The sequence below is a fragment of the Paroedura picta genome, chromosome 6 (assembly GCF_049243985.1).
Source record: "Paroedura picta isolate Pp20150507F chromosome 6, Ppicta_v3.0, whole genome shotgun sequence".
Classification (NCBI taxonomy): Eukaryota; Metazoa; Chordata; class Lepidosauria; order Squamata; family Gekkonidae; genus Paroedura; species Paroedura picta.
This window is the reverse complement of record NC_135374.1, coordinates 123092586-123109937: the sequence shown is the minus strand read 5'-3', so window position 1 is coordinate 123109937 and position 17352 is coordinate 123092586. Positions and strand designations below refer to the sequence as shown.

At 46.4% G+C, this 17352-nt stretch overlaps 1 protein-coding gene across 3 annotated transcripts in view; it reads left to right on the top strand.

Moving 5' to 3' along the window:
• DGKH (diacylglycerol kinase eta) overlaps positions 1 to 17352 on the top strand; it is a 115531-nt gene that overhangs the window by 31991 nt on the left and 66188 nt on the right. For all 3 annotated transcript variants that reach the window (XM_077344072.1, XM_077344073.1, XM_077344071.1), the window contains exons 2-5: positions 7460 to 7570; positions 10695 to 10775; positions 12530 to 12634; positions 12885 to 13017. In XM_077344072.1, coding sequence (XP_077200187.1) covers positions 7460 to 7570; positions 10695 to 10775; positions 12530 to 12634; positions 12885 to 13017 — 430 coding nt within the window. The remainder of the gene's footprint in view (positions 1 to 7459; positions 7571 to 10694; positions 10776 to 12529; positions 12635 to 12884; positions 13018 to 17352) is intronic.

Genomic DNA, 17352 nt, shown 5'->3' with positions numbered 1-17352 from the left:
TGCTGGTTGGAATTGCTGAGAAATAAATGATTCCCTCCCCCGGGGTAAAATTCAAATAATAGCTCTTATTTAGAAATTCCTATATAATAAGTATGTAAGAAATGAACGGGAGTTTAAAATTATGTGTAGCTGAAGAGCATGAAGTTTAAAGCTGTTGCACAGAATCTTTTCTATTACTACAAATGGCTCCATTTTGCTAGAGCCAAGTATCAAGAGTCAGGGCCTGTTCCGTCCTCACCTGGAGATTCCCAGGATGCGGAATTCGAGTATAAAATGTATAGACGAGGGGGGTGGGTGGGCAGGTCTAAAAATGGGGAGGGGGGAGTCAAGTAAATGAACTGATTGCTGGTGCTATACTTGATGTTTTTTGTTGCCGAGTCACTTTTTAATGGACTTTGACAGATTGCTTTAGTGGAAGTTAAAGAACAGCAGAATCTGGCAGCCCTTTCAGGATTTCGAGCCAGTTTGGTGTAGGGGTTAGGAGTGCAGACGTCTAATCTGGAGAGCTGGACTTGATTCCCCGCTTCTCCTCCACAGGCAGCCAGCTGGGTGACCTTGGGCTCGCCACGGCACTGATCAAGCTGTTCTGACCGAGCCGGAATCTCAGGGCTCTCTCAGCCTCACCCACCCCACAGGGTGGTTTTGGTGGGGAGAGGAAAGGGAAGGCGAATGTAAGCCGCTTTGAGCCTCCTTCAGATAGAGAAAAGTGACATAGAAGAACCAACTCTTCTTCTTCTTCAGTAATCTCAGGGCTCTCTCAGCCTCACCCACCCCACAGGGTGTCTGTTGTGGGGAAAGGAATGGGAAGGTGAATTTAAGCCACTTTGAGACTCTTTGGGGTAGAGAAAAATGGCATCTAAGAACCAACTCTTCTTCTTCTTCTTCTTCTTCTTCTTCGTCTTCTTCTTCTTCTTCTTCTTTGGCATTTAAAGACAGCCTCCAGGTGGGGAAAGGAAGGAAGGAAGAAGGGAGAGAAAGGAAAAGGGATAAAGGAGGGATGAAGGATGGAAGACAGAAAAAACACAGACAGATAAAAGAAAAACAGGAAACAACAGAAAAAACAAAACAGGCAAACAAACTTGCACATACATTTGGATATTATAATATGGAATGATGATTTGTAATCTCTTTGGGTTTTGTTTAGGATTGACTTTTAGGCCTGTCATTTGCACTACGTGGCATAAAAAAGGACGTCTGTCAAACTTGGTTTTTCCCTCCTTTCTCTCCATGGCACTTAACAAAAATAAGCAGGTGATAACTAATCTGATCCACCGTAGGTTGGAGCCTAGCCACCTCCGGATAGAGAGGAGGGGTGGAGAAACGCCGCATTTTTTCTGCTAGATTATTTCACAAAACTCGTAACAATAAATGGATGCCGTTGTCAGTGCAACATTAGAATAATTTTCAACTTCAGATTAAAAAACAAATCCCAAAGCCCTGCTAGTCTGGAAAGGCTGCCTGGGGATGGGGCTGGGGAAATCCAGTCTCTGAGTCCTCATGGCCGCTGGCCAGGGCTGGCTTGGAAAAGCTAGAGGGATGGTCAGGACCCCCTGTGAGCACCACAGGGCTGTGATGAAACAAGAACCCCCCCACCACACACTTCTCGACAGCACTGACAAGGGCACATAACTTGCATAGAAAAGGCCTAAGTTTAGAGGATTAAACTGGACTGTAATGGGACTGAATTGGAACATTGCTCACTACAGCAAATAAGATGCTCATATCTGGGAACCCTTCACTAATAGGCAGTGTTCCAGTACAGAATCTGGGATTGGTTCTGATGAATGCTGAATGTCACCCATGGGGTTGATGTTGGTGTTGGAGGGAGGGATGTCCTGGCCGAGGAAAACATCATGCAGCCACGTTTTCGAGCTGCCGTCAGAGGCTACGCGGAAAGCTTGCCTTGGCCCCAAGTGGAGGAGTTGCCTCCCGCCTGGTAAGCAGGGCAAGAACGACACCCAACATTTCAGCTCAAGCCAAAGTGGTACCCTATAAGATTTTGATAAAAGCTGTCTCCAGACAGAGAAATTACTGGGCAATCCCTGAGGCAGGATCGGGAAAGTGGGGTTTTGATACCCAGGATCCCGTTCTGATTGCCTAAACCAGGGGTAGTCAAACTGCGGCCTTCCAGATGTCCATGGACTACAATTCCCAGGAGCCCCCTGCCAGCAAATGCTGGCAGGGGGCTCCTGGGAATTGTAGTCCATGGACATCTGGAGGGCCGCAGTTTGACTACCCCTGGCCTAAACAAATCAAACAAGTTTTTGGAACTGATGTATTAACAGCTTCTGGATTTCCCTTTGGTTCACGCTTAATTTCTTGAGAGGAATTGATGGTTCACTGTTGGCTTAGCTTTTCTTACAGCCTGTGATGCAGTCAGATGCCAGCTTTGCACCCCCCATGCCAAGCTGCGGACCGTGATGGATTATGGGAGGGGAAGAGAGTTGGGAGGTCCATGCCTCCTGTTACCTTCAGGGTCTTCCATTTCATGGGACTGAAGAGGCTCCGCGTCTTCATTGAGTCCCTTTTGATATTTCATTCCTTGTAGAACATTTTAGGTCCCCTTTGTGACAGTTTTTAACTTTGGGTTAATTTATAAAACCCAATTTTTCTTGGAGAGCTCCCACGTATGCAAGATTTCTCCCATGTCTATGGTGGTAGAAGCCAGCCAGTTTGCTATTAAGTATGTAATAAATTTACAAGTTCCTATATTTTTGTCAAGTTCCTATTTTTGGGAAGAGGGGGGTGCATGTAACTCATATTCCTCATTCAGAAAGTGAAATTTGTCAAAAATTTGTCTCTTTTTTGAATGGCTAGAACTTCATGGAAATTGATAATTTAGAAAAATGCAGAAGAGCAGTTATACTGTAAAGTTGCTGAAATCAAAGCTAGATGGACTTGATGTCCTTGCCAAATGTTATAATAGATCTTTCAGACATATTTGGATACTATTTGGCCTTTCACATGGCTTAAAAAGAAACTAAAATAAGGTCAAATCACACACAAGTTTGAAATTCGTTGTATTTGAATTTGTGCTGGGACTGATAAAGTTCTGTAATGCTTTGATGAACATTCAGACATAGTTCTATTCTACTGTTTATTAAAATTTCCTTGTAACTAGTTTTCATATGGAAAAGATGTTCTTCAAAGACTTTTAGAAGGTTTCTTTGCTTTCGCCTTGCAACTTGGTCTCAGATGGGTCTCGCAGCCTTTTGGAATAGAAAGTGTGGTTGTGTGTGGCAGATGTAGCCCACGGTAAGAAAAAATAAATAACGTAGCAGTTTTTGTTAACAGTACCGGATATACTATTACGCAATGATCCATGTAGGATCCAGTTAGATATTATTAGGGTGTTACACATATACATTGGTATTTTTTACATTTGGACCCCCCAAAATTTGGGATTCCCTTAAAGACCCCCACATTCCAGTACTGGTGTGGTATTCAGATTTGAGGTTTCCCCCCAGAAATCCTGGATTTTCTTTTGCTCCATTATACCTCATGGGACCATAAGAGTCAATAGGAAATATATTTGGGGATATTTAGGGGTCTGGGGAGGGGGAAGGCAGTATTTTGAGGTAGAGGCAGCAAAATTTTAGTGTAGCTAAACAGTGCATGTTCAGAATGCCCAGCAGAACTAGTGCATGTACAGAGTGTCCAAAGAAGATGCCCTCATTCTCCATTTGATTGCACTGGAGGGGGGGGGAGAAGAATTTATGGGAAGGCACTGGGGCTGATTCTGCACTGACTTTTGTTTATTCCACAAGGATAGATTCAAATGAGTAGCCATGTTGGTCTGAAGTAGCACAATAAAATCAGAGTCCAGTAGTACCTTTAAGACCAACAAAGATTTATTCAAGGTGTGAGCTTTCGAGTGACGAAGAGTGCTTGCACTCGAAAGCTCCCGCCTTGAATAAATCTTTGTTGGTCTTAAAGGTGCTACTGGACTCTGATTTTGTTTATTCAGGATTGTGGATCCTGCTGAATTCAGATGGATTTGAACTCGGGTCTTCCCCCCCCCCCCCATTGAAATAGAAAGTATTCTGCACATGATTAGGGAAACGCAGAATGGGGAGGGAAGGCAAGCGCAGCAGGAGCCTCTTTCTTTCTTTTCTTGAATGAGAGCGGGGGGGGGGGGAGGATTGGAGACAGCAGAGGAGGGGGAATAAATCCAAGAGGAAAATCTCTGCCGAGAGAAGTTAGGGCTTCTGGAACTTCTGCTGAGAAGAATTAGGGATTCTCCTTTGAGGGAAGCCTTGCAACCTGGGAACAAGGAACTAACGCCCTGGCCAATCAGGGCTTTTCTACAGCGTTGGAGGCTTCGCAACAATTTATTTCGGGGAAAGCAGACAGCTGCACGCTTACTCATGCCAATTTTTCAAATATTGAGGGTTATATCCACTCCAGGATATTGTAGGGGAAAGATAGGGTCACTCCGGATCAATCCTGCTTTTTGTAGAGGGAAAATTTAAACTGGCCAAAATCAAAATGGAAATCGCATTCAGTGTAGATGGCAGGGATTGAATCGACCTGGGATTGGAATAAAAGCTCAGTGCAGATTCAGCCTGGGTTTTGCTGGGCACTAGTTTATCACACTGGTACTGTTCAGCACATGCACTGGTTATGCTGGGCTAAGAAACCCCCCTCCCCCACTTCCTTGGATTGAGCTGCCATTGCCACAGAGTCATGGGATCTCCTCGGTATTATGTACATGCTCTGGCTATGCTAGGCTCACAAACCCCCTCCCCCTTGCTTGGATTTGTTGAGCAGGGACAGAGTGCCACAGTGGTCCTGGTTCTGCAAAAAAACAAAACAAAACCCTTTCAGTTTCTACTGCAGAGACTCTGGTTTGACATCAGTCCCTGCTTTTTTTGCTGTTCCTTTCCCCCTCCACTAGAAATTATAGCAGCTGGGGCCACCTTCTTTGGGCACTCTGTACATGCACTGCTTTTGTTGGACATTCTGAACAGGCATTGTGGGTGCGACCTTCTGTTCCAATACTTTTGAAACGCGGAGAAGGGGGGTCTTTTGGTCAGAGGCCCAGAAACTATGCTGAAAATTCACTGCCTCTACCTAAGAAACAACAGCCTCCATAGCCCCCTGCATAGCCCTGAATAGATTCCCAATTATAGCCTATTGGGATCACTGACAATGATTTTATGAACTTAGGCAGATGGTGAGTGGGTGGGCAGGAAGGGATGTTCCAGGGTTTGTCTCTTGGGGCCCTTTCTTGCATACCCAGGGAATTGCTGAATGCCACTGTGGGATGGGAGGTGAATTCCCTCCAGGACAGGCTGCATTCTGGAGATTTTTGGTGGGGGGATCATTTGGGCATGAAATTGGGTTCACTGTGTGTGGGCAGGTAGTTTCTGCATTGTGTAGGCAGGTGGACTAGAGGACCCTGGAGGTCCATTCCAACTCTATGATTCTAGTCTCAGAGTAGGCTCTAATGGAGTAGGCTCTAAAGTATTGCAAACCCTTTAAATGTGTTTGTGAAGCTTCAGCTTCACCCAGAATGGTCTTCAAACGTGGGCTCATTAATTAATTAATTAATTAATTAATTCATTCATTCATTCATTCATTCATTCATTCATTCATTCATATCAGACTTATAGACCTCTGCTCCTGGCCAACCATCTAGCAGTGCTTAACAAGGTTAAAACACACAAATCTATCATGGGGGCTCCTAAAAGTACCCCCCCCCACTCCAGATGAAAGAATAGCCGGTGAATTCTGATAAGCTATTTTTCAGCTCTTTTTCCGCTTGGAAAGAACAGAATGCATTTATTAGTGTAGCAGCACCACCACCTTGTGGTACTTGGCTATAATTCCTGTTTATCTTCAAAGCACTCAGCTGAGTATGTTTTTTGTACGCTGTTGTTCAAAAGAATTGTTTTGGCAGAAGGAATGAGTCACTTTTCACACAAAACACTGATGTTTTGAGAACTAGATTTGAGTTCAGGAGCACTTTTGAGACTCACGTGAATTCTGGGATCAAACTCCCTTCAAGAGGATCTGTCCTGAGGCCTGTGTTGTTCAACATATTTGGATGTGGCATCACAGGGGAGACTTATTAAATTTGCAGACGATACTGAACTGGGAGGGATAGCAAACACAACTGAAGACAGCAACAGAATACAGGATGATCTTAATAGGCTCGAGAAGTGGGCTAAACTGAATAAAATGAAGTTCAATAGGGACAAATGTAAAGTTCTGCATTTAGGTAGGAAAAACCAAATACACCAATATAAGATGGGGGAGACTTGTCTTGGCCGCAGCATGTGCGAAAAGGATCTAGGAGTCTTAGTAGACCATACATTGAACATGAGACAGCAGTGTGACTCAGTGGCTAAAATGGCAAATGGGATTTGGGGCTGTATCAAACAGAGTTTCGTGTCCAGATCACGGGAGGTGATGATACCACTTTACTCTGCTCTGGTTCGGCCTTACCTGGAGTACTGTGTTCAGTTTTGGTCACCCCAGTTGAAGAGGGATGTAGACAAACTGGAGCGTGTCCAGAGGAGGGCAACAAAGATGGTGAGGGGCTTGGAGACCAAGATGTATGAGGAAAGGTTGGGGGAGCTTGGTCTGTTTAGCCTGGAGTGGAGATGACTGAGAGGGGATCTAATAACCATCTTCAAGTATTTGAAAGGGTGCCATATGGAGGATGGAGCAGAGTTGTTCTCTCTTGACCCGGTGGGACAGACCAGAACCAATGGGCTGAAATTAATTCAAAAGAATTTCCGTCTAAACATCAGGAAGAAGTTCCTGACGGTTAGAGCAATTTCTCAGTGGAACAGGCTTCCTTGGGTTCCAATTGCCTTCCCTTTCCTCTCCCCACAACAGGTACCCTGTGAGGGAGGTGAGGCTGAGAGAGAAGAAGAAGGCAAGGTGAATGTAAGCCGCTTTGAGACTCCTTCGGGTAGAGAAAAGCGGCATATAAGAACCAATTCTTCTTCTTCTTCTTCTTCTTCTTCTTCTTCTTCTTCTTCTTCTTCTTCTTCTTCTTCGTCTTCTTCGTCTTCTTCGTCTTCTTCTTCGTCTTCTTCTTCGTCTTCTTCTTCTTGTTCGTCTTGTTCGTCTTGTTCGTCTTGTTCTTCTATTCTCCTAATGTGGACATATTTATTGAACCCAGGATGTTTCCCAAGTGAATACAGACAAATCCAAATTGCTGTTTTTTCCTATTTATCTCTGGACTCTGTCAGTCATTTTCTTGGTGCTGTATGTTATTTTACCCGCACACCGATTACTGAACTGATTCCTGCCATTCCATGGCATCATATCCGAGGCAGTGTGCGTGCCCACGAAAGCTCTTGCCTTGAATAAAACCTTCTTGGTCTTAAAGGTGTTCTACTCAAAAGCCCATTTCATACAGGCAGGTGACCTGTCTTTCTGAGGTCTTATCAGAGGAAATGGTACTTATGTTAGTATTTTAAAATTGTTGTCTCCTTTTCCCCAGACCAGTATAAAAGAAGGATTACTTTTGAAGCAAACCAGTTCTTTCCAGAGGTGGAAGAAGCGCTACTTCAAACTTCGGGGCCGTACGCTTTATTATGCCAAGAATTCAAAGGTGAGTGTGTCCCCCCCCCTCCCCAGCAGTGTGGGTGCACGGCCTCTGTAACTCTACTTTCCTTTCCTGCTTATTTTTAGATGATTATGAAAGCAGTGTTAAAATGGCTGTACAATTACTGGTTTCATAAGCAGTCGTGTCTCCCCCCCAACCCCCCCCTCCACACACACATTGTGGTGGTGTTTGGGTTTCTAGGATATTGTGGTAAAAAAGCAAGGTAATATCTAATTCAGTTTCCCATCATAGGAAGGATTGGCTCCCTTATGGAAAGAAACAGTTTGGGTTAGGTAGTTAAAATGTTCACACTCACCTCCAGTTGACCTTGGTCAGTAAACTAAAAAGAGAGATTGCCCAAAGATCCCACGGTGGGAGAGGTCAGGCATGAGGACAGTTCGCAGAGGACTCCGGAGTGATAATATTGCTAGGCCATTGTCAGTGTGATAACAAATGCCAATGACTTCCAAAAGCCAGGACATCTGTAGAGTTGATCTCAAGGCTAGGCTTGAAGAACAGTAAAACTTCTTTATTAGGGCAATCAATTTCATGGCCCTCCAGTCACCTGGAGCACCACTGTGTGGCCTTCCAAAACTCTCTCCCTGAGGCTGTTTTATGTCTTACAAAGCCAGTAGGACTCGGCGGGAGAAAATAATCTTGCAGATGAATCAGCCCTATTGCACTTTTGCGAGGGGCAAAGCCCGTTGCGCCCCAAAATACAAGGGGTGCTAGGACGCAGGCCTGCACTGGGTCCTCCTTCCTGGTAGTTGGTCCCCCCACCTGCTCCCACTTGAGATCCAGCACAGTGAAGAGGTTAAAGAGTAGGAGACTCTTGTCTCAAGGACCGGTCTGATCCTCCCTTCCTCATCCCTCTGTAGGAAGATGGGTTGCCAACCTCCAGTTGGGGGCCTGGAGATATTCAGGGATAACAACTGATCTCCAGGCAGCACCTCCTCTGGAGAAAACAGCTGGGAGGAAGAAGGAAATGAACAAAGAATAAAGAAAGGAGGAGGAAGGAAGAAAAGAAAAAGAAAGATGGAGGGATAAATAAACAGAAGAAGGAAGGAAGAATGGAAGGAAGGAAAGAATGAAGAGAGAAAGAGGGGGAGTCAGGGAGGGAGAAAGAAAAAGGAAGGAAGGAAGGAAATGAAGACAGAAAAAGGAAGGAAGGAAGAGAGAAAGAAGGGAAGGGAGGGAGAAAGAAAAAGAAAGAAATGAAGGAAGGAGGGAGGGAAGAATGAAAAAAGGAAGGAAAGGGGATGGAGGAAGGAAGACAGAAAATGGTAGGAAGGATGGAAAGAAGGAAGGAAGAGGGAAAGAGAGAAAGAGGTGGAGGTAGGGAGAAATAAAGGAAAAGGAGGAAGGGGGAAGAAGGAAAGAACAAAAGAAATGAAGGAAGGGGACAAAGGAAGGAAGGAAAGGAAAGAAGGAAGAAAAGGAGACAAAGGGAGGGAGGGAGGAAAAAGGAAGGAAGGAAGGAAGGAAGGAAGGAAGGAAGGAAGGAAGGAAGGAAGGAAGGAAGGAAGGAAGGAAGAGAGATAGAAAGAAAGAGGAGGGAAGGAGGGAGTCAGGAAGAGAAGATAAGAGAAGAGAAGGAAGGATGAGGAAGAGATAGAAAAAAGGGAGGGAAAAAGAAAGGGGGAAAGAAAGAAAGAAAGAAAGAAAGAAAGAAAGAAAGAAAGAAAGAAAGAAAGAAAGAAAGAAAGAAAGAAAGAAAGAAAGGAAGAAAGGAAGAATGGCAAAACGAAGGAAGGATGTAGGACTAAGGAAGGAAGGAATGCAAAGGGAGGAAGCAAGAGAGAAAGAGAAAGGGAGGAAGAATGGAAGGAAACAGGATGAAAGAAGGAAGACAGGAAAATGGAAGGAAGGAAGGAAGGAAGGAAGGAAAGAAAAAGGGATGAAGGAAGGAAAAAGGGATGAAGGAAGGAAGGAAGGAATGGAGAGGGAGGGAGGGCGACTCTCATTTCCCAGTTTATGTGGGGGGGGGGGGTGGCAGCATGGAAGAGCACCCAAAGGCTACCTGTATAAGGTCGGTGGGTAGCCTTTTCTCCATCTTCCGTGGCTCCCTCTTGGTGGGGTGGTGATGATGGTACGGAAAAGCCCTGAAAGGTCATGCTGGCTCACTTGGGGCTGGCAGGCAGCCTTTCTTGCATCTCCCGCCTGCCTGACTTCAGATAGCATGAAAACCTTGCTTGGTCCCATGGGACTTGCAAGAGGCCTGGACTCCTTCTCTCACCCCAAATCCCCAAGATCTTAGGTGGGAGTAGAGGCTGCACTCAATGTCCTGGGGCTGGATGGCAGGCCGAGCCTCTTCCTCCCTGGCAGCTACCCCCCTCTCTGGCTCAGGTTGCCTTTAGGAAATTGGCCAGCAGAGGGGCCTGGCCCTTCTTCCAGTAGGAAGAAGGAGGTGGAGGTGGAGGCTGGCAGCAAGGGAGACCTGCCGTTGGCCCTCCATGAGAGAGTGGACACTCCTGAGGGCCAGTCAGGTAGGCTGTGAGTTGTCTGTCATGCAACTTCAACTTTATTATGGTTAAAGAAAAGATTGATTAAATTTTTCTTGCAGGATGGTGGTGTCCTGGTTAAGAGCAGTGACTTCTAATCTGGAGATCAAGGCTTGATTCCCCGCTCCTCCTCCGCATGCAGCTAGCTGGGTGACCTTGGGCCATCCCCAGTTCTCTCAGAGCTCTCTCAGCCTCACCTCCCTCACAAGGTGTCTGTTGTGGGGAGATGAAAGGAAAAGGGCTTGTAAATTTCCTCTGGGTAGTGAAAAGCCGGATATGAAAACCAAGTCTTCTTCTAATTGTCACTCCCCTAGAGCAGGGGTAGTCAACATGTGGTCCTCCAGATGTTCATGGACTACAATTCCCATGAGCCCCTGCTGGCATTTGGAGGACCACAGGTTGACTACCCCTGCCCTAGAGGGTCTTGCAGCAACTTCCCAATCAGCATGGAAATAAAAGGGACAGGCTGGAATGAAAGGGGTCTGTGTTATTTAGTAATAGTTTGCTCTTTAGAGGGCTCATGTGGACTAAAATAAGTCTGCGAATGTAGTAAGTAAATGAAAGTAACATTTGAGGAACTTGGATGGAATGACCTCAGTCGTGAACTGAGCCTGGTGTTCTTTTCTCAGTCCCTGATCTTCGATGAAGTTGACCTGTCTGATGCCAGCGTGGCTGAATCGAGCACCAAAAATGTCAACAACAGCTTCACGGTAGGCTGCCAGTTGCAGGATGGGATTGGCTGTTCCTTGGTGGTGGTGGTGGTGGTGGTGGGGTTTCCCAGCATCTGACAGTAGGCATTCCCTCTGCATTGTTAAAGTCGTGCCTCTTCTGTTTGAGAGGATTTACGCTTTTAAGGATCCCAGAGGTCTTGTTTTCCTTCAGAAATGATGCCCAAGTCTTCCTGGCATATGCAATGGGTTTACTTTTAAGAGTTATGTCAGCTGCCTCTCTCTCTCTCCCCCCCCCCCCCCGTGGGTGGGGATTCCCAGTCCCCTTGGGGCTAAAGAAATTTCCCAGCACAAATGGCAGAGAGCTGAGGAGGAACAGTGCAGACGTCCCCTCCCCTTATTGCAAGTTTGTGCATATGAAGAGGGGGAGGGGGGCAGCATCGGAGTACCCAGTCTTTGGGACCCAGGTATTCTGGGGGCCCAGAGAGCCAGGCTATCGATCAGCCTCGTTTTGCTTTCCTGCGAGAATGAGTGAGCGGCTGTCTCTGGCCCCCTTTCTTCTCCTTTGCCTGGCTCTTCCTGTCTGTGGTGGGTGTGGCTGTGGCTGCCTGTGCGTGAGGTGGGACTCAGCTGCTCCAGGGTGCACCTACCTGTCCAGGAGCCTTGCCACGAGATGGCAGCCTCCTTGCTCAGACAGCAGCCTGCTCCTGGAGCTCCTGCAGCCATGGCCCTGGGCGTTGGAACTGAAGGGCTTTCTTGGTCCCCCTCGGAAAGAGCTTCCTTCCCCTGCTGTCCTTCTCTTGTCTGCATGTGTGAAGCCAGAACTTTGAACGTGAGGATCAAACCTCGGACCTGGTTTGGTCTCCAGTCTGGAGCTAGTGCCGGGTAATCGATGCGTTTGCTTTTTCTGAATTTGCTCAGCATGTAAAATGAAATGTGTGTGCAATTAAGTATTTTATTATTTTTATTATCTTAACACATCTTAACACAGCCCATGGCACCGCGGGCGCCGCGGACTAAATAAAAGGGTAAGGGCTTGGGAGGCGGGATGTGTCCGTGATGAGGAAGGGTGCCGATTGGCCCCTTCCTCTGGACAGACTACTGGAGGGACTAATCGCGCTTGCCGATTGGTCCCTACAAGTTGCTCCTTTCCCAGCGGCCTGACGTAGCGAGAGCATGAAGTGCCTATCGCCGCGTCAGGCCGCTGCCCAAGGGAGCCCCCGGCAGTCGCGCGGAGCTTGAATACTAGTATGTATATAAAGCTGTAAAGTAAAGGTAAAGGTATCCCCTGTGCAAGCACCGAGTCATGTCTGACCCTTGGGGTGACGTCCTCTAGTGTTTTCATGGCAGACTCAATACGGGGTGGTTTGCCAGTGCCTTCCCCAGTCATTACCGTTTACCCCCCAACAAGCTGGGTACTCATTTTACCGACCTCGGAAGGATGGAAGGCTGAGTCAACCTTGAGGGATTGAACTCCCAGCCTCATGGGCAGAGCTTTCAGATGGCTGCCTTACCACTCTGTGCCACAAGAGGCTCTTATAAAGCTGTACATATGTATAAAAAATAAGGATTTCATTTTGAAATGGCTCCTTTCAGAGTGCAGCACAAGATTGCCAGAAGACCTTGGTGATTATTTGTTTATGATTATTGCTGTTGGCCACCCTCACTTTTTTTTTACTTATTAGGATAATCAGGATCATTTTCATTTTGGGCACAAACCGCCTCCTCTTCTTACAGTCTGTCCTAAATCGTCCTTGCAGACATTCAGTGTAATTATATTGCGAGCTCTCTTTTAGATAATCACTCCATTCCGGAGGCTAATCTTGTGTGCAGAGAACAGAAAAGAGATGGAGGATTGGATCAGCTCCTTGAAATCTGTACAGTCTCGAGAACATTATGAGGTATAATTAATCCTTCTCTTGGTACAACTTGGCTTTTCTGTTGAAATCTTTCCGTGCTTTCCAAGATGCAGTAAATGGGAGGCAACAATTACATTGTATGAAAAACCCATGAAAGAAACTCTGCATGTGTCAGTTAAACCTTTAATAGTTTGCGTACCGTTGCTGCGTGTTGACCTTTTACTATGTGGGGTGGTGGTAGGAGAGGCCATGTTCTGTACTGGCTAATTTGCTCTGACTTTTCTTTCATCAGACTGCACAGTTCAATGTGGAACATTTCTCAGGGATGCATAACTGGTACGCCTGCTCCCATGCGCGGCCGACCTTCTGTAACGTGTGCAGAGAGAGCCTGTCTGGAGTTACTTCCCACGGCCTGTCGTGTGAAGGTGAAAGTCGGCATTTTCCTCACATTACCAGAATGATAAGTGCTAACACTGAAGACAACCCCATGTCCCAGAGTCTTACAACTGACCTGCACTGTGTACAGTTCTGGAGGACTCACTTCAAGAAGGACGTAGATAAAATTGAAAGGGTACAGAGGAGAGCGACGAGGATGATCTGGGGCCAAGGGACCAAGCCCTATGAAGATAGGTTGAGGGACTTGGGAATGTTCAGCCTGGAGAAAAGGAGGTTGAGAGGGGACATGATAGCCCTCTTTAAGTATTTGAAAGGCTGTCATTTGGAGGAGGGCAGGATGCTGTTCCCCTTGGCTGCAGAGGAAAGGACACGCAGTAATGGGTTTAAACTACAAGTACAACGATATAGGCTAGATATCAAGAAAAACTTTTCACAGTCAGAGTAGTTCAGCAATGGAATAGGCTGCCTAAGGAGGTGGTGAGCTCCCTCTCATTGGCAGTCTTCAAGCAAAGGTTGGATACACACTTTTCTTGGATGCTTTAGGATGCTTTGTGCTGATCCTCCGTTGAGCAGGGGGTTGGACTAGATGGCCTGCATGCCCCTTCCAACTCTATGGTTCTATGATTTCTCATCCTGTGCCACCTGCCCCTTTATTTCACTGGGAATAATAAAGGATTGTGAAATGCCTGGTCCAAATCTTACCCTTGGGGAGACCCGATCTGGTAAGCCACAGACAGGCAGTTTCTTTTCCGTAGTCCTTTCTGCCCCCTCCTCCACCTCCTTCTCCTCTCCTCTCCTCCATTTCAACCTCTTGACAACCCTAGGCTGAGAGAGGGTGTGGCTGGTCCAAGGTCACCCACAAAGCTTCCATGATGGAGTGGGGAGTCAAACCTGGGTCTGACCATTTGTCTTAAGCTGGCTTCTACAGCAGAGCTGATTAGGGTCCTCCAGGGATGGGGAGGAGGGAGGGAGGTAGGCCTTTGGGGCACATGCAGCTTGCAGAAGGACTGTCTGGCATGTGGTACGGGGGGATTCGTGAGGTCTGTGGAAAACTCAAATCAAAATGAGGAGACTTGGCTTTTGACTGAAGCATCTATTCATGTTGACGTTCACATTACATAGACCCCTTTCCCAGAGAGACACCAGGGAGGGAAGGAGGGTTAGTCCCAATGAAGGACGTTGTTCCTGAACATAAGACCCACTGAAAAGGCCAGTGTAAGGCCAGAGCAGGTAGGGTCCTCACTGGTACATCTTGGAGGGCCCACATCCAGCCGGTGCTGGTAGCTGCATTAGTTGCCAATTGCTGTCCGGATCCGGTTCAAGGTTTTGGTTTTAACATTTAAGGCTTTCCGTGGGTTGGGCCCTCTCCTCTCCAGGCTAAACAGACCAAGCTCCCCCAACCTTTCCTCATGCGTCTTGGTCTCCAAACCCCTCACCATCTTTGTTGCCCTCCTCTGGACACATTTCAGTTTGTCTACATCCCTCTTCAACTGTGGTGCCCAAGACTGTTCCCTTGCTCTAGATTTTATACTTAAAATCTCATTAGTCTTCTTAGCTGCCACATCACCGTGTTGGCTCCTCTTCCACTTATTGCCCACCAGAACCCCTAAGTCCCTTTCACACGTACTACTATCAAGCCAGGTCTTATATTTATGCCTCACATTATTATTACCCAAACTTTACATTTCTCCCGATTAAAATTCATTTTGTTGGCTGTCACCCAATTTCCCAACCTATCCAGATCTCCTTGAATAGCAGTCCTTTCCTCTGGGCTATGAGCCACCCCACCCAATTTAGTATCTGCAAATTTGATCAATGTATCCTCTGTTGCCTCCTCCAAATAAATACCAGCCCCCGCACGGACCCCTGTGGCATGCTGCTGGTCATGTCCCTCCAAGATGAAGGTGAGCCATTGATGGGTTCTATCAGCCAGCCAATTACAAACCCATTTGATGGGGGCAAGACCTTACTAGACTCAAGATTTACTATATCCACTGCATTTCCTAACCTACTAAATTAGTCACTCTACCAAAAAAGAAATAAGATTAGCCCGGCAGGACTTATCTCTGAGAAATCCATGTTGACTTTTATTAAGGACCACATTAAGTATTTACACACCGCCTGGTTCATAATCTGTTCTAAAACCTTTCCTACTACTGAAGTAAAACGAACTAGGCTGTAGATGTTGGGGACTTCTTTCCCCCTTTTTTTTCACCTTTGCCCTCCTCCAGTCCACCGAAAATCCCCCAGTTCTCCAGGACGTCTCAAAGATTATTGCTGGAGCTTCTGAGATTTCCTCTGGCAATTCTTTCAACACTCTTGGATGTAATTCGTCAGACCCCGGAGATTTAATTTCATTTAAAATAGCCAAATATTTTGTATGATTATCAATTCTATTTATTCCTTCCCCAATGTTCTCTACTTCAGTTCCCCTCCTTATAATTCACCACAAAAATCTCCTCCCTTCCTGGAGTTGGCAGCCCTAGCCAAGTGAGTCCTCCTTCAAAGGCCCCAAAAAACGTGGAAAGGGCCCTGCCCCCCCTTTTACCCACAGAAACTGGAGTGCCGTGGTTGCCTAGCAACAGCCACTGAGGGAATTCATTTTTTAAAGCTGCGGGTACTCCTTTTTATAATTTTTGAGGTTTTTTAAAACTTCCCAGTGAATTATTTTAGATTTCACATTTTTTCTCCAAATCTGGGACCCTTTTTAGGCTTGTAGAAAGGTCTGTCTTGCCCGTTCACATGTCCAGTATCCAGACTTAGATACCCAATGATTTGGCCGACATGGCTATTAGCATGTAGATTTAAGAGGTGTTATAAACTGTTTATCTGTTGAACTGTTGAACATCTATTCAGCTATTTATGGTTTCTCCACTGTGGATGTGTCTGGGAACCTGTTTTGCACTCAACACCACCTAATCAAAGTGTGACCTGATTTCCACTCAAAGACTCCATGAAGTGCTGACAAGAACGAACAATCTTATTCTTTTTCCCTTCCTCTGCTTTTTTATTTCATTTTGTGTTTTGAACTGAATATTCTGCCTGGTGAAAAGTTGTGGAGAGCTCAAAAACTTGAATACAGATTTTAATATTTTGGATGGTTCTAATTAAAAGGGAGAGCCTCTTGTGGTGCAGAGTGGTAAGGCAGCAGACATGCAGTCTGAAAGCTCTGCCCATGAGGCTGGGAGTTTGATCCTAGCAGCCAGCTCAAGGTTGACTCAGCCTTCCATCCTTCCGAGGTCTGTTAAATGAGTACCCAGCTTGCTGGGGGGTAAACGGTAATGACTGGGGAAGGCACTGGCAAACCACCCCGTATTGAGTCTGCCATGAAAACGCTGGAGGGCGTCACCCCAAGGGTAAGACATGACTCAGTGCTTGCACAGGGGATACCTTAATAAAAAGGAAGAGCTCAGTATAGTGGTTAAGAGTGGCAGTCTGTAAGCTGGAGAACTGAGTTTGATCCCTCATAGAATCATAGAGTGGGACGGGGCCTCCAGGGTCATCTAGTCCAACCCCCTGCAGAATGCAGGAAATGGCCACAAGAACCAAGCACCTACACAATCCCTTCTGTCCACCCACTTACAATCTGCCTAAGTTCCCAGAAGCAGCATCACTGTTAGATGGCTATCTAGCCTCTACTTTAAAAACTTCCAAAGATGGAGAACCCCCCACCTCCACTGAGAAACCGCTCTAACTATCAGGAACTTCTTCTGGACGTTTAGCCAAAAATTATTGTGAATTAATTTCATCCCATTGGTTCTGGTCCGACCCTCTGGGGCAACAGAGAAGAACTCTGCTCCATTCTCTTGGTGACAGCCCTTCAAGTACTTGAAGATGGCTGTGATATCTCCTCAGTGACCTTAGAATCATAGAATCATAGAATCATAGAGTTGGAAGGAGCCATACAGGCCATCTAGTCCAACCCCCTGCTCAACGCAGGATTAGCCCTAAGCATCCTAAAGCATCCAAGAAAAGTGTGTATCCAACCTTTGCTTGAAGACTGCCAGTGAGGGGGAGCTCACCACCTCCTTAGGCAGCCTATTCCACTGCTGAACTACTCTGACTGTGAAAAACTTTTTCCATGATATCTAGCCTATATCGTTGTACTTGAAGTTTAAACCCATTACTGCGTGTCCTCTCCTCTGCAGCCAGCAGAAACAGCATCCTGCCCTCTTCCAAGTGACAACCTTTCAAATACTTAAAGAGGGCTATCATGTCCCCTCTCAACCTCCTTTTCTCCAGGCTGAACATTCCCAAGTCCCTCAACCTATCTTCATAGGGCTTGGTCCCTTGGCCCCAGATCATCTTTGTCGCTCTCCTCTGTACCCTTTCAATTTTATTTACGTCCTTCTTGAAGTGAGGCC